Below are 23,602 nucleotides of genomic sequence, written 5' to 3'. Positions count from 1 at the left end.
GACTGCCTTCTGTGGGGCAATCGAGTACTGGTCCCCAAGAAGGGCAGAGACACCTTCATAAATGACCTCCACCGTACCCACCCAGGCATCATAACGATGAAAGCGATAGCCAGATCCTATGTGTGGTGGCCCGGTATCGATGCGGACTTAGAGTCCTGCGTTCATAGATGTAATACATGCTCGCAGTTAAGCAATATACCCAGGGAGGCGCCGCTAAGTTTGTGGTCTTAGCCCTCCAAACCGTGGTCTAGGGTACACGTTGACTATGCAGGCCCGTTCTTGGGTAAAATGTTCCTTGTGCTTGTAGACGCATACTCCAAGTGGATTGAATGTGAGATAATGTCAGATAGCACGTCCGCTGCCACCACTGAAAGCCTGCGGGCCATGTTTGCCACACACAGCTTACCCGATGTCCTGGTGAGCGACAACGGGCCATGTTTTACCAGTGCTGAGTTCAAAGAATTCATGACCCGAAACGGGATCAAACCTGTCACATCTGCCCCATTTAAACCAGCATCCAATGGTCAGACAGAGAGAGCAGTGCAAACCATCAAGCAAGGATTGAAGAGGGTAACTGAAGGCTCACTGCAGACTCGCCTATCCCGAGTCCTGCTTAGCTACCGCACAAGACCACACTCACTCACTGGGATCCCACCTGTTGAACTGCTCATGAAAAGAGCACTTAAGACAAGGCTCTCGTTAGTTCACCCTGATCTACATGAACAGGTAGAGAGCAGGCGGCTTCAACAAAAGTGCATACCATGATAACGCAAATGTGTCACACGAGATTGAAGTCAATGATCCTGTATTTGTATTAAATTATGGACATGGTCGCAAGAGGCTTCCCGGCACTGTCGTGGCCAAAGAGGGGAGCAGGGTGTTTCGGGTCAAACTTTCAAATGGACTCATTCACCGGAAACACTTGGACCAAATCAAACTCAGATTCACAGACTACCCTGAGCAACCCACCTTGGACCCTACCTTTTTTGATTCCCCCAACACTCACACACCAGTGGCAACTGACACCACGGTTGACCACGAAGCAGAACCCATCATCCACAGCAGCCCTGCAGGGCCCAACACACCAGGCAGCCCAGCAAGGCCAGCTGCATAGCAGCCCAGCGAGGGCCCAACAAATGATTCAACAACACCAGCTTTCACACCAAGACGATCAACCAGGCCAAGAAGGGCCCCAAATCGACTCACATTGTAAATAGTTACACTATTGACTTTGGGGGGGGGGGGAATGTTGTTATATATGTGGACTTGTATTGACTCTGTACAGCCACCAGAGGGCTCATTCCTCGGAGTCCCAAGGGATCCCATAATCCCTTGGGAGCACAGGTATTTAAGAAGGTATCACAGGTTGGAGAGGCACTCTGGAGACCTGCAATAAAAGATTAAGGTCACACTTTACTTTGAGCTCACAGTGTTCAGTCTGACTCTTTCTCCATATACAACAGATGTCATGTTTGACAAATTTGCTGGAGTTCTTTGAGGATGTAACGAACAGGGTGGATAAAGGAGAACCAGTGGATGTGGTGTATTTGGACTTCCAGAAGGCATTTGACAAGGTGCCATATAAAAGGTTACTGCACAAGATAAAAGTTCACGAGGTTGGGGGTAATATATTAGCATGGACAGAGGATTGGCTAACTAAAAAAAAACAGAGAATCGGGATAAATGGTTCATTCTCAGGTTGGCAATCAGTAACTAGTGGGGTGTCGCAGGAATCAGTGCTGGGACCCCAATTATTTACAATTATATTAACGACTTGGATGAAGGGACCGAGTGTAACATAGGCAAGTTTGCTGATGATACAAAGATGGGAGGAAAAGCAATGTGTGAGGAAAACACAAAAAACTTGCAAAAGGACATAGACAGGCTGAGTGAGTGGGCAAAAATTTGGCAGATGGAGTATAATGTTGGAAAGTGTGAGGTCATGTACTTTGGCAGAAAAAAATCAAAGAGCAAGTTATTATTTAAATGGAGAAAAATTGCAAAGTGCCGCTGTACAGCAGGAGCTGAGGTCCTGGTGCATGAAACACAAAAGGATAGTATGCAGGTACAGCAAGTGATCAGGAATAGAATCTTGGCCTTTATTGCAAAGGGGATGGAGTATAAAAGCAGGGAAGTCTTGCTACAGTTATACGGAGTATTGGTGAGGCCACACCTGGAATACTGCGTAGTTTTGGTTTCCATGCTTAAGGAAGGATATACTTGCTTTGGAGGCAGTTCAGAGAAAGTTCACTAGGTTGCTCTGGAGATGAGGGGGTTGACTTGTGAGGAAAGGTTGAGTAGGTTGGGCCTCTACTCATTGGAATTCAGAAGAATGAGAGATGATCTTATCGAAATGTATAAGATTATGAGGGGCCTTGACAAGGTAGATGCAGAGAAGATGTTTCCACTGATAGGGGAGACTAGACCTAGGGGGCATAATCTTAGAATAAGGGGCCATCGATTTAAAACTGAGATGAGGAGGAATTTCTTCTCTCAGAGGGTTGTAAATCTGTGTCAGAGGGTTTTAAATCTGTGTAATTCACTGCCTCAGAGAGCTGTGGAAGCTGATCATTGAATAAATTTAAGACAGAGATAGACAGTTTCTTAACCAATAAGGGAATAAGAGGTAATGGGGAGCAGGCAGGGATGTGGACCTGAGTCCATGATCGGATCAGCCATGATCGCATTGAATGGCATAGCAGGCTCGAGGGGCCATATGGCCTACTCCTGTTCCTATTTCTTATGTTCTTCTGTAGGCTTCTCCGGTCACTGATTTTGGGGGAGAAGCAGTTTCAGGAGAAGTTTTTTTATTCATTCACGGGATGTGGGCGTCGCAAGTCTGGTATTTATTGCCCATCCCTAATTACCCCTGAGAAAGTGGTGGTGAGCCGTCTCTTTGAATAAGTGGCTTGCTTTGCTATTTCAGAGGGCATTTAAGAGTCAACCACGTTGATGTGGGTCTGGAGTCAGATCAGGTCAGGACTGCAGATTGATTTTCTTCCCTAAAGGACATTAGTGAACCAGATGGGTTTTTACAACAATCCGGTAGTTTCACCATTACTGATACTAGTTATTTTATGCCAGATTTGTTTAATTAATTGATTGAATTTGAACTTGTGTCTTTGAATCATTAATCCAGACCTTTGGATTACTAGTCCACTAACCACTATGCTACCATACCCCAAGGTTCAGAAATCCAGAAAAGAAAGGCCATTAAACATGGTTATTTTTGTTTAGGCTTATTTGACATTTTAATGAACATTAGGCATCTAACCTATGAAACTAGTTTTATTATAAACCCTGTGATGTATCGATGTATTTCACTTTCCATAACTTTAGCTTTCTTTCAATTGTAAATGGATTAACTTCCACAACAGTATCACTACCATATCATCTTCCATTTAAATGCTTTATGTTAAAGAATTTGCAGAAAGACAAGAAAAGTTGCCACTTGAAAAACATATTTCATTCGAAATTCAACATGTATCGATGTCTAAATAATAGACTATTCTGAAATGTTGATTTATTACCTACACGGACATTTACATTATCATTGTGTTATATCTTGATCATCACATGATTCTAATTAAAGATTAGACTAAGAGACAACACTGCTTTAACAGACTACATATTTAAGAGTTTCATTAATTTTTTTTCTTCAGGTTTATATCAGATATACAAAATTAAAATCAAGACTGTTAACAATTGGGTCGGACAAAAAAAAGGACAACTCCTGTTGGATTGACTTTAAAACTGTGTGTCTGATTTGAAGTAAGAGACCGAACAAACTTCTTGTCAAAAACATCATAAATGTTGTAACCACTCTTACAATCCACAATAAATAGCGCAGGCAGACTTAGTGTGAAAAACCTAGCATCCCCATAAGTGGCTGTGTAGAGATAGGCTACAGCAAATTGTCCATCAGTCAGGTTCCGCTTCCAGACTTGAGCTTCTTGGTCCTACAAACAAGATTAAAGGGCATAAGTCAACCTTCACCTTTATAGGGTAGAGGGCTAAAACAATGTAATAAAAATAGATAACCCCACATTACAGTCGTAGCAAAGTTCTGTGCCACAGACTGAAAGGAATTGATTTGTTTTATCCAATCCTTTGATGGCAGGTTACTGATCTCATCTGGCATCAGGAGGCATCAAGTTGCAGGTAGGTACTTTCTGACAAGGAGGTGGGGGGGAGGGGGGGTGGTGCGGGGACTGTAGGATGGTTCATCTTCCACATTTCCTTGCAGCAAGGGGGGTGAGATGAGTTTGTTTGCTAACTTAGCAAGGAATGGGAGCACTAGAAATGACTAATAAACAAAGCGACCAAAGGCAACAAACTAGTTGACACATATAAATGGAATAATTTAAGGGGAAATTATGAGTTGTCAGTTGAAGTACTATATATTAGTTGACATGGTAAGAAAGAACATTGGCATGTTTGTTTAAATGGAGCCATAAAAAAACTATTTGCTTTAGGTAAATAACTCAAAACAAGAGAAAGTTTATTTTAAATTTTAATTTCCCTCCCTTCCCATTTGTACTCAACATGTATATTAAAATGGAACTATAGGTACTGTCATGCATGTATGCTTGGGGTTACTAGCCACCAGGGGGTGCCACTGCTGGAGGTCATTGGGCTGTACACACATGTGTGCGGGCCAGGTATATAAAGCAAGTCACCATGTAATGTGGGCACTTTGGGCCTGACTAAAGTTGAGCCAGGTTTGCACCTGAGTGAGTTTATAGTATTCAGTCTATCGAGTTATTACAAACATAACATTTGGCGACAAGGTAACTCAAGAACCTTCACATGCAAAATGAGCACCATTGGAATTCTGGAGAGATTCGTGGAGGGAGAGGACTGGTCGTATTTTATCGATCGCCTGGACCAGTACTTCGTGACCAACAAAATGGAGGAAGCAGGGCGGTTTTCCTCAGTTTGCGGTCCAAAAATCTATGGCCTCATGAAGAATCTCCTCTCACCTGCACATCCAATGGACAAGGACTATGAGGAATTGTGTGCTCTGGTACGTGATCATCTCAAACCAAAAGAAGGCATCATCCTCTCACGCTATCGATTCTACACGCATGTTCATTCTGAGGGCCAGGATGTGTTGGAATTCGTCGCCGACCTAAGACATCTTGCTGGGCCATGTAAGTTCAAAGACGCATTGGGAGACATGCTGTGAGATTTCTTCGTAATAGGAATCAACCACGAGGTGATCCTCCGGAGATTAATGGCTGCGGAGATGCTAGATTTGAGCAAGGCCATCGCGATTGCCCAGACATACATGGCGACGGATGATAATTTAAGGCAGATATCATTGAAGAGTCGGAGCTCCACGGCAAGTACTGTAAACAAAATTGTGTCTTCGTATGGCAGAGCTGCTTATGGCAGAGCCTACTCGACTGCATATGCGAAACCCGTAGCTGCTCAAAGTCCGCCAACGGGTATAAATCCGATTTCACCCTGTTAGCGTTGTGGGGGCAATCATCGACATCATCAGTGTCGTTTTAAACAGTACATCTGTAAAGGCTGTTCGAAAGTGGGGCATCTTCAGCGAATGTATCCACAACTGAGCAAGCGTGCTGCTACTCACCACGTGGATGATGACAACCAGTCCAACGCGAACCTGGATATGCAACCCGAGATACCTGAGGAGGAAGTGTATGGACTGTATTCGTTCCTGACAAAAATGATAATGGTTAAAGTGAAACTAAATGGCGTGCCGGTATCGATGGAATTGGACACGGATGTGAGTCAGTCGATAATGGGCCAAAGGACATTCGACAAGCTGTGCGACACTAAGGCTGTGAAGCTTAAGCTGAGTTCAGTCAATGCCAAGTTGCTTACTTACACCAAAGAACTCATTCCGGTGATTGGCAGTGCAGTAGTCAAGGTGTCGTATGATGGTGTGGTTCATGATCTACCGTTATGGATCATTCCAGGAAATGGTCCAACGCTGTTTGGTAGGAATTGGCTTGAAAAAATCAAGTGGAATTGGAACAATATCAAAGCATTGTCATTGGTGGATGATACTTCGTGTGCTCAAGTGCTGAGCAAGTTTTCCTTGCTGTTTGAACCGGGCATCGGCAATTTTACAAGAGCCAAAGTGCAGCTTCACCTGGACTCGGGTGCAAGATCCGTTCATCACAAAGCTCGAGCTGTTCCGTACATGATGAGGGAGAAGATCGAAATTGAGCTGGACAGATTCCAATGTGAAGGGATCATATCACCGGTCGAATTTAACAAATGAGCCAGTCCCATTGTTCCTGTGTTGAAGAGTGATGGCACTGTCAGGATTTGTGGAAAGTACAAGGTTACGATCAACCGATTTTCGAAACAGGATCAGTATCCGTTACCGAAGGCTGATGACCTGTTTGCAATGCTAGCCGGTGGGAAATCGTTCATTAAATTGGATCTGATGTCGGCCTATATGACACAGGAGCTCGTTGACACATTGAAGAAACTTACATGCATCAACGCTCATAAAGGACTGTTTATCTACAACAGGTGTCCTTTTGGAATTCGCTCAGCTGCAGCCATATTTCAGAGGAACATGGAGTTGTCTACTGAAGTCCGTTCCTAGAACCATCATGTTTCAAGATGACATTCTGGTCACAGGTCGTGACCCTGCCGAACATCTGAATAACCTTGAAGAGGTTCTACATCGTCTGGACAAAGTGGGATTCAGGCTGAAGCGTTCGAAGTTCGTCTTCATGGCACCTGAAGTCAACTTTCTGGGGAGGAAGATTGCTGCTGATGGCATCAGGCCTACGGACTCGAAAACCAAGGCCATCAAAAATGCACCGAGGCCTCAGAATGTGATGGAGCTGCGTTCGTTCCTTGGTCTACTCAACTACTTTGGTAATTTCTTACCTAGATTGAGCACTTTATTAGAGCCACTGCACATACTGCTCAGAAAAGGCGACAACTGGGTTTGGGATATGTCTCAAGATAGCGCTTTCGAGTAAGCTACAAATCTGCTTTGCTCTAACAAGTTGCTGGTACATTATGATCCATGTAAGCGTCTAGTATTGGCCTGTAATGCTTCAACATATGGGGTTGGCTGCGTGCTCCAACAAGCTAATGAGTCGGGTAAACTACAACCTGTTGCGTATGCTTCAAAAAGTTTGTCAAAGGCGGAAAAATCCTACAGCATGGAAGCAAAGAAAGCTTTCACCTGCGTGTATGGGGTTAAAAAGATGCATCAGTACCTGTTTGGTCTTTGTTTTGAACTCGAAACGGATCACAAGTCACTCATTTCATTGTTTTCGGAAAACAAAGGTATCAATACCAATGCATCGTCCCGCATCCAGAGATGGCGCTGACATTATCTGCCTATGCTTATGTTATTCATCATAGACCTGGCACCAAGAATTGTGCCCGATGCACTGAGCCATCTGCCTTTGCCCACACCGGAGGTGGAGACGCCACAACCCGCAGATCTACTGTTAGTTATGGATGCTTTTGAGAGTGAAGGAACCCCTATCACTGCTCAACAAGTTAGGACCTGAACCAGACAAGATCCGCTTTTATCGGTTGTAAAATGTTATGTCCTTAGTGGTGATTGGTCTGCTATACCTATGGAAATGTGTGATGAGACCAAACCTTACAACCATCGCAAAGACGAACAATCCATTCAGTCAGATAGTTTACTGTGGGGTAATCGTGTTGTTATGCCTAAGAAAGGCAGAGAGAAATTTGTACGTGATCTATACAGCACTCATCCCAGTATTGTCATGATGAAAGCCATTGCCAGGTCTCACGTATGCTGGCCTGGAATTGACTCTGATCTGGAATCATGTGTGCATCAGTGCAACACTTGTATGCAGCTAAGCAAAGTACCAGCGGAATCTCCGCTGAGTCTGTCGTCGTGGCCAGCCAAACCATGGTCGAGGATCCACATCAACTTTGCGGGTACTTTCCTGGGTAAGATGTTTTTTGTTGTGGTGGATGCATATTTCAAGTGGATAGAGTGTATAATCATGTCATCCAGTACATCCACAGCTACCATTGAGAGCCTTCATGTCATGTTTGCTACTCATGGTCTGCCTGACATCTTGCTTCACAAGTCTGGAGTTTCAAGAGTTCATGAAACTCAATGGTATTAAACATGTGAGGTCAGCACCATTCAAACCTGCTTCTAATGGTCAAGCAGAGCGTGCTGTCCAAACAATCAAGCAGAGTATGAAACGTGTAACTCAGGGTTCACTGCAGACTCGCTTGTCATGCATATTGCTTAGTTACAGGACAAGACCCCACACGCTTACCGGGGTCTCCCCTGCTGAACTATTGATGAAGAGCGGTCTCAAGACCAAGCTCTCTCTCGTCCATCCTGACTTGAACTAACGTGTTGAAAACAGACGTCATAATCAGCAGTGGTATCATGATCGTGCTGCTGTGTCATGAGACATCTCTGTTAACGATTCTGTGTATGTGCTAAATTATGGTCAAGGTCCCAAGTGGGTCGCCGCTACTGTTACGGCCAAGGAGGATAACAGAGTATTTATTGTCATGCTCAAGAATGGGCAAACATGCAGGAAACATGTTGATCAGATAAAGCTGCGGCACATGGATGAACTGGAACAAGTTGAGGAAGATACGATTAGTGACCAACCAACCTATATTCATTCATCAGAAGACTCCGCCGTCATCAATGAATCTGGACTTTCAATCACTGGCATGGTCATTGCCATTCCTATCAGATCGGCTACCCAGCCTCCAGTCATAACTGATTCGGAACACTTGCCCAGAACTGGAGTTGAACTGAGACGATCAATTCGAGAGCGGAAAGCCCCGGACCGTCTTAACTTGTAAAAAGACTGATACTAAGATCTTAAAGGGGGATGTTGTCATGTATGTTTGTTTGGGGTTACTAGCCACCAAGGGGCGCCACTGTTGGAGGTCATTGGGCTGTACGCATGTGTGTGTGGGCCAGGTATATAAAGCAAATTTGGGCACTTTGGGCCTGAATAAAGTTGAGCCAGGTTTGCACCTGAGTGAGTTTACAGTATTCAGTCTATCGAGTTATTACAGACATAACAGGTACCTTCTCAATCCTTTCACCTTGCAGCCCTAGATGGTCCTGATCTATATAAATAAGCAACTTGTTCTGCAGAAGAGTCTTGGCATCCCGAGAGATTGTACGAAGATCATTGGACATAAAGAACGGAGCAGCCAGTATTGCCCAAAGAGCCAGCTGTGCTTTCGACTGGTCATAGTTCAGGCCGAAGTCACCAACAATTAGCTGGAAACAACAAACAGTGCAAAAAATTGTTTCGATACTTTGAAATTCCAACCCTAAATCTTATTTTGTTAATTCACATGGAAATGTATTTTTTCTTCTCGAAGTGTGGGAGGCCTTGTGTGATATCCGGGTTAATAATTTCTAATAATTAATAATGGAGACAAAAGGAATTTCCCCAACGTCATAGCTGATAAATGAACCACACAATGTGGTGTGTACACGCCAACTATCCACACATGACATGGACAATCAGCATTCAGGAGGTCTTGTTCATATTTACCAGTCAAAATCAGCCTGGATAAGATCCCTTCTTTAAGTGCCGCTCCCCAGTTCCTATTTGATGGAGCTCCTGCTAGGATTGATGGTACTGCGTGTAAAGTCCTGTCCCCTCAGTACAGATTCACACGAGGCATATAGTGAAGTCAAGGTCGCTCTGGACCTGCACCTTTATTTCACAGCTCTGGAATGCTGCACTTGCCTGAGACCTCTCCTTATATACCTGTCTCTTGCAAGTGCACCCCTGGTGGTAAGGTATGCTGGTGGTTACAGGTCATATCTTATTACAGTCATGTACAACATGTTAGGATACAGTTATATATAATAATGTAAGATACATGACATCACCCTCCCCAAGGTCTTATTGTCTTTATAGGTTCAGTCTCTCAGGTGGTTTACGCTCTCGCGTGGAGCGTCTGAGTTGTGGTTCAGTTGTTTGCCTTGGTGTCTGTTTTTCTTTGGGTGTGGTTGCTGGTATCTCGCCTGGGCTGTCTGTTTCGATTGGTGTGATTGTTGTTGACTCGCCTGGGCTGTCTGTTGGGATTGCCCTTTCCTCAGGTTGTTCCCTCTGTCTGTCCACCAGGTGTGGTGCGAGTTCCACATTGTAGTCTGCCTCTGGTTCCGCAGTGTTGTTGGTAAATCTGCTTTTGACTTGGTCGACATGCCTCCGGCAGGTTTTGCCATTATCCATTTGTACTACCAGTAGCCTGTTTCCGTCCTTGCCCGTTATTGTCCCTGCAAGCCATTTAGGCCCCCTGCCATAGTTTAGTACAAACACTTTGACCCCTATCTCATTCCATCTCCCCCTCGAATTTCTGTCATGATATTTAGTCAGCTTACGGCGCTTTGCCTCAATGATTTCGTGCATATCTGGGAGGATTAATGAGAGCCTTGTTTTTAAAGTCCTTTTCATCAACAGTTGCGCGGGGGGGGATCCCAGTCAGTGAGTGCGGACGAGATCTGTATGCCAGCAGCAGTCGCGACAGGCGACCCTGCAGTGTGGGACCTTGGATTTTAAGCATGCCTTGTTTAATGATTTGCACTGCTCCCACTGCCTGGCCGTTGGAGGCCGGCTTGAACGGTGCTGTCTTGACGTGATTTATGCCGTGGTCAATTATAAAGTCTTGGAATTCTGCGCTGGTGAAGCACGGACCATTGTCACTGAACAATATGTCAGGGATTCCGTGCGTTGCAAACATGGTTGCGAGGCTCTCCACAGTGGTGGAGATTGTGCTCGAGTTTAAAATGGTGCATTCGATCCACTTTGAAAATGCATCTACAACAACAAGGAACATTTTGCCCATGAATGGGCCCACATAGTCTACGTGCACCCGCGACCACGGTTTGGTAGGCCAAGGCCAGGGGCTCAGTGGAGCCTCGCTGGGGGCATTGCTGAGTTCGGCACAAATGGTGCACCTTCGGATGCAGAGCGCCAAGTCCGCGTTAATACCAGGCCAACAGACGTGGGATCTGGTAAAGGCCTTCATGAGAACGATCCCCGGGTGCACGCGGTGGAGCTCCCGGACAAATGCCTCTCTGCCTCGCAGAGGCATGACTACTCGGCTGCCCCACATTTGGCAGTCTGCTTGTAGTGATAGCTCATGCATGCGCCTGTGAAAGGGTTTTAATTCCTCGGGGCAGGCATCGCGAGCCTCTGCCCAGTCACCGGTTAGCAAACATCTTTTTACTAAGGATAACGTGGCTGGCTGTCCAGGCTCTGATTTGGCGAGCCGTCATGGGCGAACCTGTGGACTCAAAGGCATTGATTGCCATGACTATCTCACAGTCCTGTTCGTCAGACCCTTCCGTGGTCGCCAGAGGTAGCCTGCTGAGCGCGTCGACACAGGTGTCTGTGCCTGGTCTGTGCCTTATGGTATAGTCGTAGGACGCCAGCATGAGTGGCCACCGTTGAATTCGCGCCGAGGCATTGACGTTTATTGCCTTGCTCTCGGATAGGAGGGACGTGAGGGGCTTATGGCCGGTTTCTAACGTGAATTTGGCCCCGAAAAGGTATTGGTGCATCTTTTTGACACCGTACACGCACGCGAGCGCCTCCTTCTCTACCATTCCGTACCCACGCTCCGCCCGCGAAAGTGATCAGGAGGCATAAGCTATGGGTTGTAATTTGCCCGCACTATTGACATGTTGCAAAACGCACCCGACCCTATACGCTGACGGATCGCATGTGAGAACTAACTTTTTACCTGGGTCAAAGAAAGTCAAAACACTGTTGGAACACAGAAGGTTGCGTGTCTTATTGAAGGCGCGTTCCTGGGCGTCCCCCCAAAACCAATCGCACCCCTTCCTGAGTAGCACGTGGAGAGGCTCCAGCAGTGTGCTTAAGTTCTGCATAAAGTTACCAAAGTAATTGAGTAGCCCGAGAAAGACGCACAGTTCTGAGACATTCCGGGACCTGGGTGTCAGGCGAATTGCTTTTGTTTTGGACTCTGTTGGGCGGATTCCATCAGCGGCAATCCTACTGCCCAAAAATTCAACCTCGGGTGCAAGAAACAGGCACTTGGATTTCTTGACTCGTAGGCCTACCCGATCCAACCGCTTTAGTACTTCCTCCAAATTACGGAGATGGGAGTCGGTGTCCCTGCCCGTGATAAGTGTGTCGTCTTGAAATACTACCGTCCCCGGGATGGACTTGAGCAGACTCTCCATGTTGCACTGGAATATAGCAGCTGCTGACCTGATGCCGAATGGGCATCGAATGTACATGAAAAGGCCTCGATGTGTGTTGATGGTGGTGAGTAGCTTGGATTCCTCGGTCAATTCTTGCGTCATATACGCAGATGTGAGGTCTAATTTTGAGAAAAGTTTACCTCCAGCCAACGTGGCAAATAAGTCCTCCACTCTGGGCAGCGGGTACTGGTCCTGTAGGGAGACTCTGTTTATGGTAGATTTGTAGACCCCACAGATTCGTACGAATCCATCAGGCTTCATGACTGGGACGATGGGACTTGCCCAGTCGCTAAATTCCACAGATGATATAATGCCTTCCCGCAGAAGCCTGTCTAGTTTGTGTTCAATCTTTTCCCTCATCACATAGGGTACAGCTCTGGCCTTGTGATGGACCGGTCTAGCATCCTGTGTGATGTTGATTTTGACTTTGGCCCTTTGAAAGTGCCCACACCTGGCTGAAAGTGATGTTCAAATCGCTTTATAACTGTTGAGCAGGAGGTCCGTTCCTCTAATGACATGGCATGGACATCATCCCATTTCCAGTTTAGTTTTGCCAGCCAGCTTCTCCCCAGCAGTGGACATCATCCCATTTCCAGTTTAGTTTTGCCAGCCAGCTTCTCCCCAGCAGTGCTGGGAGGTCTTCGGGGACAATCCATGGGGAAGACGGTTCACTGTCCCTTTGTGTGTGACAGAGGGCATGGCGCTGCCGAGGACTGGTACGATTTCTTTGGTATAGGTCCTTAGTTTGGTGTCGACCCTTGTGAGTTTTGGTCTGTCTCTTTTATGCGGCCATAGTTGTTCAAATTGTTGAGCGACCATGAGAGATTGACTCGCTCCCGTATCCAGCTCCATGTTGACAGATATCCCGTTGAGTAGGACTCTCATCATTATAGGAGGCATCCTGTTGTAGGAGCAGTGGCCATTGATTGTGTTGACCCGCTGTACATCGGTGTCCCGGGTACTGTCCCCACCATCTTGGTCCGCTTTCCGACCCATCCGATTCGTATACCAGCCGAGCTGCCATTTTTTTGCACATGCGGGCCAAATGCCCTGTATGTTCACAATTTCTGCAAACAGCCTGCTGAAATCGACATCCCCTTGACGAGTGCCCACCCCAACACCTCCAGCACAGACCTGTTCCATTGTTCAAAGTGTTCCCAAAGAATGAGCTGCGTCTGGCTGATCTCTCTTGAGCTTCTCTCAGTTTGTAGTTGATTGCTCGCATTGTGGGTTGATGAGGTGTGAACGGCCGTTCCTGTGGCCCTTGATGGCTTCTGCCTGCTGTCGAGAGCTTGTTCTCCCAGTTTTGTCTGTGTGTGGGGGTAGCAGCTTGTTTAGTGCTGTGAACTGCTTGTTCTGATATTTCGTTAGTTGTCATACCTGCATTGTAAATCAACCTCGTTTCTTCTTCCCCTACCAAGAATGTCTGTGCAACCAGTGCTGCTGCCTCTAAAGTCAGGTTCTTGGTCTCTATGAGCTTTCGGAATATGCCTGCATGGCCTATTCCTTCAATGAAAAAGTCTCTCAGCATTTCTCTCCTCAGTTCATCAGAGAACTCACATAACTCACATAAGTTCCGCCACGAAGTCGGGTATGCTCTGGCCCACACAGCGTCTGTAGATGTAGAACCTGTATCTGGCCATGTGTAGGCTGCTCGCTGGCTTCAGGTGGTCTCTTACCAGTGTGCTCAATTCTTCAAACGACTTGCTTGCTGGTTTCTCGGGTGCCAACAGATCCTTCGTTAAAGCGTATGTTTTCGAGCCACAGCTGGTCAAGAGATGGGCTCTTCTCTTGTCTGCCTTATCGTCGCCTAACCAGTCTTTGGTTACAAAGCTTTGCTGGAGCCTTTCTATTAAGTCCTCCCAATTGTCTCCCGCATTGTACTTTTCATCTGATCCGTTGTTCGCCATTCTGTGGATTCTGTAATCCCGTAACTCGTCGCCACTGTAAAGTCCTGTCCCCTCAGTACAGATTCACACGAGGCATATAGTGAAATCAAGGTCACTCTGGACCTGCACCTTTATTTCACAGCTCTGGAATGCTGCACTTGCCTGAGGAGACCTGTCCTTATATACCTGTCTCTTGCAAGTGCACGCCTGGTGGTAAGGTATGCTGGTGGTTACGGGTCATATCTTATTACAGTCATGTATAGCATGTTAGGTACAGTTATATATAACAATGTAAGATACATGACACTGCGGGTGCAAATTCAGGCACTTGGTAGAGAAACCAGGAGCAGCACTTCAGAGGGAGAGCCACAATATAATGGGAAGGGTTAGGAGGTGGGGGAAGAAGTTGGGAGTATTGCATTGGAGAAATGGGGGTGGGGGGAAGATGTCAAAAGCAGAGCTTTTGCTGAAGTGGGGGCGGGAGGAGAGGGGGAGGAGAGAAAGAGGAAAAGTCAGGTAACATCTTTTGGCTGGGATGGTGGGGGGGTGGAGGGGGGGCAGGGGGCGGGGTGAGGTGGCAGGGCTTGGAGACAAGCATGAGAAGCTTTGGGGTTTGACACAGCATGGAATTCGATCCCCAAAGCACTTGGAAAAATCAGGTAATAAAATGCCATGTAATGAACATAGAATTTGGTATATTCAGTAAATTGTGTGTTACATAGCAAAAACCCTCTATTATTATTATGAAACAGTATATCCTGTGATTCAATGAGGAATGCTAATTATATAACTAATGCTTCATGCCTCGACCAGGCCAACATCCGCAGCATTGAAGCACTGACCACACTTCCAAAGCAAGCACTTTACTCGGAACTCCTTCACGGCAAACGAGCCAAAGGTGGGCAGTGGAAACATTACAAAGACACCATCAAACCCTCCCTGATAAAATGCAACATCCCCACTGACACCTGTGAGTCCCTGGCCAAAGACCGCCCTAAGTGGAGGAATTGCATCCGGGAGGGCGCTGAGCACCTCGAGTCTTGTCGCCGAGAGCGTGCAGAAATCAAGCGCAGGCAGCGGAAAGAGCGTGCGGCAAACCAGTCCCATCCACCCCTTCCCTCAACGACTATCTGTCCCACCTGTGACAGAGACTGCGGTTCCCGTATTGGACTGTACAGCTGTTATGTCTTTAATACTCTTATCTGCCCACCTGACCAGTCCATTGACATCTTTCTGCAGTCTACAGATTTCTTCCTCACTATCAACCACATGGCCAATTTTTGTATCATCTGCAAACTTCTTAATCATGCATTGAAGTTTAAATCATTGATATATACCACAAAAAGCAAAGGACCTAATACAGCCCTGCGGAACCCCACTGGAAACAGATTTCTAGTCATAAAAACACCCATCAACCATTACCCTTTGCTTCCTGCATCTGAGCCAATTTTGGATCCAACTTGCCACTTTCCCTTGGATCTCATGTGTTGTTTATGTATAATATGTATATATCCTGTACACTCAATGTGCAGACATAAGACCTCTAAATGTATCTTCACACTGTATACACTATGTCTGTACCACCAGAGGGTGCAACTGGTGGAGACATAGAGATCACCTGTACACTGCAGGTAACCAATTATAAAAGGGAGCTCACCATACTGTACCCTCATTCAGGAGCTGCAATAAATGGACTAAGGTCACAACAGTTCAAGTACAATACCTTACCTCGTGGAGTCATTACTAGAGTGCTTACAGATACAATAACTGGCGACGAGATTATGAATTTCCACACGGAAAATGGCTAACCTTGGCAACTTTCAACAATTTGCCAATGGGGAAGATTGGGACGCCTTTATGGAAAGGCTCAAACACTTCTTCATTGCGAACGACCTGGCGGGAGACACACCGACCTCGCTGGCTGATAAGCGCAGAGCTATGCTGCTCAGCAAATGTGGACCCACTGTCTATGGCCTTATCAGGTACTTGCTAGCCCCAGAGAAGAAGACAACCAAAACATATGCGGAGCTCGTAACGATGATACAGGAACAGCTCAAACCTAAAGAGAGCATCCTCACAGCCAGACACCGGTTCTACACACACTGGCCATCCGGAGGCCAAGAAATCACAAAATATGCTGCAGACCTCAGACGATTGACTGCACCGTGTGATTTTGGTGACCACCTCACCGAAGCACAGAGGGGCATCTTCATTATTGGAATCGGCCACGAGGGCCTCCTCCACAGGCTGCTTTCTGCGAACACCACGGTCACCCTGCAGAAGGCAATTAACATCAGCCAGGCATTCATGGCCTCGGACTGTGATTCCATGCAGATGATGACTCATCCCCAGGACTCTAACCCGGCAAATACCATGAACTGACTAGCGCCTTTTAGAGGCAAGGCTGCTACCCCGAGTCCCGCAACCCTGAGTCCGCCACATGGGGCCAACCGGCCAGCCATGCTGGCAGTGTGGAGGGAATCACAGCGCCCACCAGTGCCGTTACAGCCTTTGCAAGTATAGTCTTTGTAACGCGAAAGGCCACCTCCAGCGAATGTGCAAGAGAAATTTAGTCACCGAGTTGCTGAAGAGTTGGCCGATCATCCGGGCTCCAGCGCTGATGAAGAGGAAGAGAGAGTCCAGGAGGCAGCTCATCCCCCTGAAAAGATGTACGGAGTGTTTACCTGTTCCACCAAGAGTTCTCCGTAGAAAATGGAAGTTGATATCAACGGTGTTCCAGTCTCGATGGAGGTCGACACAGGGGCGAGCCAATCGCTGATGAATCAGGCGACCTTTGAGAAACTCTTGGACAATCCAATTGAACGACCTAAAATGCTCCCGATCCAGGTGAAGCTGCTCACCTATACAAATGACACCATCCCAGTCATTGGCAGCGAGGATGTCCAGGTGTCCTACGGCGGTACAATGCACAAGCTACCTTTGTGGATCATTGCTGGTGATGGTCCAATGCTGCTATGAAGAAGATGGATGAAAGAAATCCAAATCTGTTGGAGCCGGAAAAACCTCCAAGGCCCAGCGATCGACGTCCTATGCGGCCCCAAATTTGGATCCATCACCGCACCTGAAAATCCAACCGTCCAACTCGACTGCGTGGCAACGACACAGACCGCACAACCCAACGGCAAGATGATCCAACCCGCACGACCAGACCTCACCTTCCAGGCTCCAGTGGCAGGACTTCGGATGAAGAAGATCGGCGCAGAAGGTAACTTCCCTGTTTCCGTGGCAGAACCTGGGGAGAAAAGGATCACCGCAGCCTACCTCATGGAGAGAAAGAAGATGGCGCCTGCACCACGAGGTGAAGCACCTGAAGTAAAGATGGCGGCGGCCAGACCATGAGGGGCAGCGTTGAGGGAGTGATTCCGAGCAGTGAACCGGATTGGGGTAAAGATTGCATGGCCCTCTTAAAGGAGACCGGCAACCCATCAAAATTAAAGGGACAGATCCACTCTTTGTACAGCGATGCCGGTAATACACATGTAAAAGATGTAATTGACAAATGCAAGTATCTAAATGTAACTTTGAACAGCAATGCTGGTAGTACACATGGAAAAGATGTAATTGACAAATGCAAGTATCTAAATGTAACTTTGTACAGCGATGCTGGTACACATGGAAAAGATGTCATTGACAAATGCGAATATGTAAAGACAACTAACAATGTCGAGTCGGGTGATTGCGGTCAGAGCCAATGTATTATGACTGTAAATGAAGAAATGATGTGCGATGCCGGGTTCTACATGTACGGCGACAAAACCAAGGGCAACCTCCCGTCGGAAGCACCCATGTCCAGCGGGCTACCCGATCATTTAGCCTGCACCTCTGGGACCAATGTGATGTAAGTATAACTCTCTTTTAGACTGACTTGTAGATTGGTTTAATTGGCAGCGAACTACTAAGTAGCTGTTTGGTGTTTAAGTAAATTTTAAGAAGTAAATAAATTTAAGGGTTAAGTCATGGCAGCAGAGTTCGGACCCGTGACATGCTCCTCTTGTGCTATGTGAGAAGTCAGGGACGCTTCCAGTGTCCCTGGTACTATGTGTGTGGGAAGTGTATCCAGCTGCAGCTCCTGACAGACCGCATGACGGCACTGGAGCTGCAGATGGACTCACTCTGGAGCATGCGCGATGCTGAAAATATTGTGGATAGCACATTTAGTGAGTTGGTCACACTGCAGGTAAGTGTCAAGACAGATAGTGAATGGGTCACCAAGAGACAAGACAAGAGCAGGAAGGTAGTGCAGGAGTCCCCTGCGGTCATCTCCCTCCAAAACAGATATACCATTTTGGATACTGTTGGGGGAGATGACTTACCGGGGAAGGCACCAGCAGCCAGGTTCATGGCACCGTGGGTGGCTCTGCTGCACAGAAGGGTGGGAAAAAGAGTGGGAGAGCTATAGTGATAGGGGACTCTATTGTAAGGGGAATAGATAGGAGTTTCTGCGGCCGCAACCGAGACTCCAGGATGGTATGTTGCCTCCCTGGTGCAAGGGTCAAGGATGTCTCGGAGTGGCTGCAGAGCATTCTGGAGAGGGAGGGTGAACAGCCAGTTGTCGTGGTACATGTAGGTACCAACGATATAGGTAAGAAGCGGGAAGAGGACCTACAAGCTGAATTTAGGGAGCTAGGAGTTAAATTAAAAAGTAGGACCTCAAAGGTAGTAATCTCTGGATTGCTACCGGTGCCACGTGCTCATCAGAGTAGAGGGAGCAGGATAGTTAGAATAAATACGTGGCTTGAGCAATGGTGCAAGAGGGAGGGATTCAAATTCCTGGGACATTGGAACCAGTTCTGGGGGAAGTGGGACCTGTACAAAAGGGACGGTTTGCACTTGGGCAGGACTGGAACTGATGTCCTAGGGGTAACATTTGCTAATGCAGTTCGGGAGTGTTTAAAATAATATGGCAGGGGGATGGGAACCTATGCAGCGAGATAGGGCAAAGTAATATGAAGTCAGAAACAGATGGTAGAAAGGTAAAAAGCAATAGTGGAAGGCTGAGTAAACAAAGGCAAAAAACAAAAAGGGCCACACTACATCATAATTCTAAAAGGACAAAGGGTGTTAAAAAAACAAGCCTGAAGGCTTTGTGTCTGAATGCAAGGAGTATCCGTAATAAGGTGGATGACTTAACTGTGCAAATAGATGTTAACAGATATGATGATACTAAAGTAAATGTTGGTCCCTTAGAAGATGAGAAAGGTGATTTAATAATGGGAAATGTGGAAAAGGCTGAGACCTTAAACAATTATTTTGCTTCGGTCTTCACAGTGGAAGACACAAAAACCATGCCAAAAATTGCTGGTCACAGGAATGTGGGAAGGGAGGACCTTGAGACAATCACTATCACTAGGGGGGTAGTGCTGGACAGGCTAATGGGACTCAAGGTAGATAAGTCCTCTGGTCCTGATGAAATGCATCCCAGTGTATTAAAAGAGATGGCGGAAGTTATAGCTCATGCATTCATTATAATCTACCAAAAGTCTCTGGACTCTGGGGAGGTACCAGCGGATTGGAAAACAGCTAATGTAACGCCTCTGTTTAAAAAAGGGAGCAGACAAAAGGCAGGTAACTATAGGCCGGTTAGTTTAACCTCTGTAGTGGGGAAAATGCTTGAAACTATCATTAAGGAAGAAATAGCGGGACATCTAGATAGGAATAGTGCAATCAAGCAGACGCAGCATGGATTCATGAAGGGGAAATCATGTTTAACTAATTTACTGGAATTCTTTGAGGATATAACGAGCATGGTGGATAGAGGTGTACCGATGGATGTGGTGTATTTAAATTTTCAAAAGGCATTCGATAAGGTGCCACACAAAAGTTACTGCAGAAGATAAGGGTACGCGGAGTCAGAGGAAATGTATTAGCGTGGATAGAGAATTGGCTGGCTAACAGAAAGCAGAGAGTCTGGATAAATGGGTCCTTTTCGGGTTTTAAATCGGTGGTTAGTGGTGTGCCACAGGGATCGGTGCTGGGACCACAACTGTTTACAATATACATAGATGACCTGGAAGAGGGGACAGAGTGTAGTGTAACAAAATTTGCAGATGACACAAAGATTAGTGGGAAAGCTGGTTGTGTAGAGGACAAAGAAAGGCTGCAAAGAGATTTAGATAAGTTAAGTGAATGGGCTAAGGTTTGGCAGATGGAATACAATGTCGGAAAGTGTGAGGTCATCCACCTTGGGGAAAAAAAACAGTAAAAGGGAATATTATTTGAATGGGGAGAAATTACAACATGCTGCGGTGCAGAGGGACCTGGGGTCCTTGTGCATGAATCCCAAAAAGTTAGTTTGCAGGTGCAGCAGGTAATTAGGAAGGCGAATGGAATGTTGGCCTTCATTGCGAGAGGGATGGAGTACAAAAGCAGGGAGGTCCTTCTGCAACTGTATAGGGTATTGGTGAGGCCGCACCTGGAGCACTGCGTGCAGTTTTGGTCACCTTACTTAAGGAAGGACATACTAGCTTTGGAGGGGGTACAGAGACGATTCACGAGGCTGATTCCGGAGATGAGGGGGTTACCTTATGATGATAGATTGAGTAGACTGGGTCTTTACTCGTTGGAGTTCAGAAGGATGAGGGAGGATCTTATAGAAACATTTAAAATAATGAAAGGGATAGACAAGATAGAGGTAGAGAGGTTGTTTCCACTGGTCGGGGAGACTAGAACTAGGGGGCACAACCTCAAAATACAGGGGAGCCAATTTAAAACCGAGTTGAGAAGGAATTTCTTCTCCCAGAGGGTTGTGAATCTGTGGAATTCTCTGCCCAAGGAAGCAGTTGAGGATAGCTCATTGAATGTATTCAAGTCACAGATAGATAGATTTTTAACCAATAAGGGAATTAAGGGTTACGGGGAGCGGGCGGGTAATTGGAGCTGAGTCCACGGCCAGATCAGCCATGATCTTGTTGAATGGCGGAGCAGGCTCGAGGGGCTAGATGGCCTACTCCTGTTCCTAATTCTTATGTTCTTATGTTCTTATGTGATTGGGATTACAGAGACGTGGCTCCAGGATGATCAGGGCTGGAAACTCAGCATCCATGGGTAGTCAACATTCAGGAAGGATAGAATAAAAGGAAAAGGAGGTGGGGTAGCATTGCTGGTTAAAGAGGAAATTAATGCAATAGTTAGGGAGGACATTAGCTTGGATGATGTGGAATCTATATGGGTAGAGCTGCAGAACACCAAAGGGCAAAAAATGTTAGTGGGAGTTGTGTACAGACCTCCAAACAGTAGTAGTGATGTTGGGGAGGGCATCAAACAGGAAATTAGGGGTGCATGCAATAAAGGTGCAGTAGTTATCATGGGTGACTTTAATATGCATATAGATTGGGCTAACCAAACTGGAAGCAATACGGTGGAGGAGGATTTCCTGGAGTGTATAAGGGATGGTTTTCTAGACCAATATGTTGAGGAACCAACTGGGGGGGCGGGGCTATCTTAGACTGGGTGTTGTGTAATGAGAGAGGATTAATTAGCAATCTCGTTGTGCGAGGCCCCTTGGGAAAGAGTGACCATAATATGGTGGAATTCTACATTAGGATGGAGAATGAAGCAGTTAATTCAGAGACCATGGTCCAGAACTTAAAGAAGGGTAACTTTGAAGGTATGAGGCGTGAATTGGCTAGGATAGATTCACGCGGCGTGAATTGGCTAGGATAGATTGGCGAATGATACTTAAGGGGTTGACAGTGGATGGGCAATGACAGACATTTAGAGACCGCATGAATGAACTACAACAATTGTACATCCCTGTTTGGCGTAAAAATAAAAAACGGAAGGTGGCTCAATCGTGGCTATCAAGGGAAATCAGGGATAGTATTAAAGCCAAGGAAGTGGCATACAAATTGGCCAGAAATAGCAGCGAACCCGGGGACTGGGAGAAATTTAGAACTCAGCAGAGGAGGGCAAAGGGTTTGATTAGGGCAGGGAAAATAGAGTACGAGAGGAAGCTTGCAGGGAACATTAAGACAGACTGCAAAAGTTTCTATAGATATGTAAAGAGAAAAAGGTTAGCAAAGACAAACGTAGGTCCTCTGCAGTCAGAATCAGGGGAAGTCATAATGGGGAACAAAGAAATGGCAGACCAATTGAACAAGTACTTTGGTTCGGTATTCACTAAGGAGGACACAAACAACCTTCCGGAAATAAAAGGGGTCAGAGGGTCTAGTTAGGAGGAACTGAGGGAAATCCTTATTAGTCGGGAAATTGTGTTGGGGAAATTGGTGGGATTGAAGGCCGATAAATCCCCAGGGCCTGATGGACTGTATCCCAGAATACTTAAGGAGGTGGCCTTGGAAATAGCGGATGCATTGACAGTCATTTTCCAACATTCCATTGACTCTGGATCAGTTCCTATGGAGTGGAGGGTAGCCAATGTAACCCCACTTTTTAAAAAAGGAGGAAGAGAGAAAACAGGGAATTATAGACCGGTCAGCCTGACATAGGTAGTGGGTAAAATGATGGAATCAATTATTAAGGATGTCACAGCAGCTCATTTGGAAAGATGTGACATGATAGGTCCAAGTCAGCATGGATTTGTGAAAGGGAAATCATGCTTGAAAAATCTTCTGGAATTTTTTGAGGATGTTTCCAGTAGAGTGGACAAGGGAGAACCAGTTGATGTGGTGTATTTGGACTTTCAGAAGGCTTTCGACAAGGTCCCACACAAGAGATTAATGTGCAAAGTTAAAGCACATGGGATTGGGGGTAGTGTGCTGACGTGGATTGAGAACTGGTTGGCAGACAGGAAGCAAAGAGTAGGAGTAAATGGGTACTTTTCAGAATGGCAGGCAGTGACTAGTGGGGTACCGCAAGTTTCTGTGCTGGGGCCCCAGCTGTTTACATTGTACATTAATGATTTGGACAAGGGGATTAAATGTAGTATCTCCAAATTTGCAGATGACACTAAGTTGGGTGGCAGTGTGAGCTGCGAGGAGGATGCTGTGAGGCTGCAGAGTGATTTGGATAGGTTAGGTGAGTGGGCAAATGCATGGCAGATGAAGTATAATGTGGATAAATGTGAGGTTATCCACTTTGGTGGTAAAAACAGAGAGACAGACTATTATCTGAATGTTGACAGATTAGGAAAAGGGAAGGTGCAACGAGACCTGGGTGTTATGGTACATCAGTCATTGAAGGTTGGCATGCAGGTACAGCAGGCGGTTAAGAAAGCAAATGGCATGTTGGCCTTCATAGCGAGGGGATTTGAGTACAGGGGCAGGGAGGTGTTACTACAGTTGTACAGGGCCTTGGTGAGGCCACACCTGGAATATTGTGTTCAGTTTTGGTCTCCTGATCTGAGGAAGGACATTCTTGTTATTGAGGGAGTGCAGCGAAGGTTCACCAGACTGATTCCCGGGATGGCAGGACTGACATATCATGAAAGACTGGATCAACTGGGCTTGTATTCACTGGAGTTCAGAAGAATGAGAGGGGATCTCATGGAAACATTTAAAATTCTGATGGGTTTAGACAG

At 46.3% G+C, this 23,602-nt stretch overlaps 1 protein-coding gene across 1 annotated transcript in view; it reads right to left on the bottom strand.

Annotated features, from left to right (window-relative positions):
* Window positions 1–3,698: 3,698 nt before the first annotated feature.
* Window positions 3,699–23,602, bottom strand: part of LOC139281613 (alpha-N-acetylgalactosaminidase-like) — a 58,645-nt gene continuing 38,741 nt past the window's right edge. The window contains exons 8-9 of the mRNA XM_070901761.1: window positions 9,053–9,250; window positions 3,699–3,959 (exon numbers count right to left, since the gene is read on the bottom strand). Of these exons, the coding sequence (XP_070757862.1) occupies window positions 3,699–3,959; window positions 9,053–9,250 (459 nt within the window). The remainder of the gene's footprint in view (window positions 3,960–9,052; window positions 9,251–23,602) is intronic.

This window comes from Pristiophorus japonicus, chromosome 15 (genome assembly GCF_044704955.1).
Source record: "Pristiophorus japonicus isolate sPriJap1 chromosome 15, sPriJap1.hap1, whole genome shotgun sequence".
Classification (NCBI taxonomy): Eukaryota; Metazoa; Chordata; class Chondrichthyes; family Pristiophoridae; genus Pristiophorus; species Pristiophorus japonicus.
Note: the sequence above shows the minus strand (reverse complement) of the source record. Positions and strands in the feature narration are given on the sequence as shown.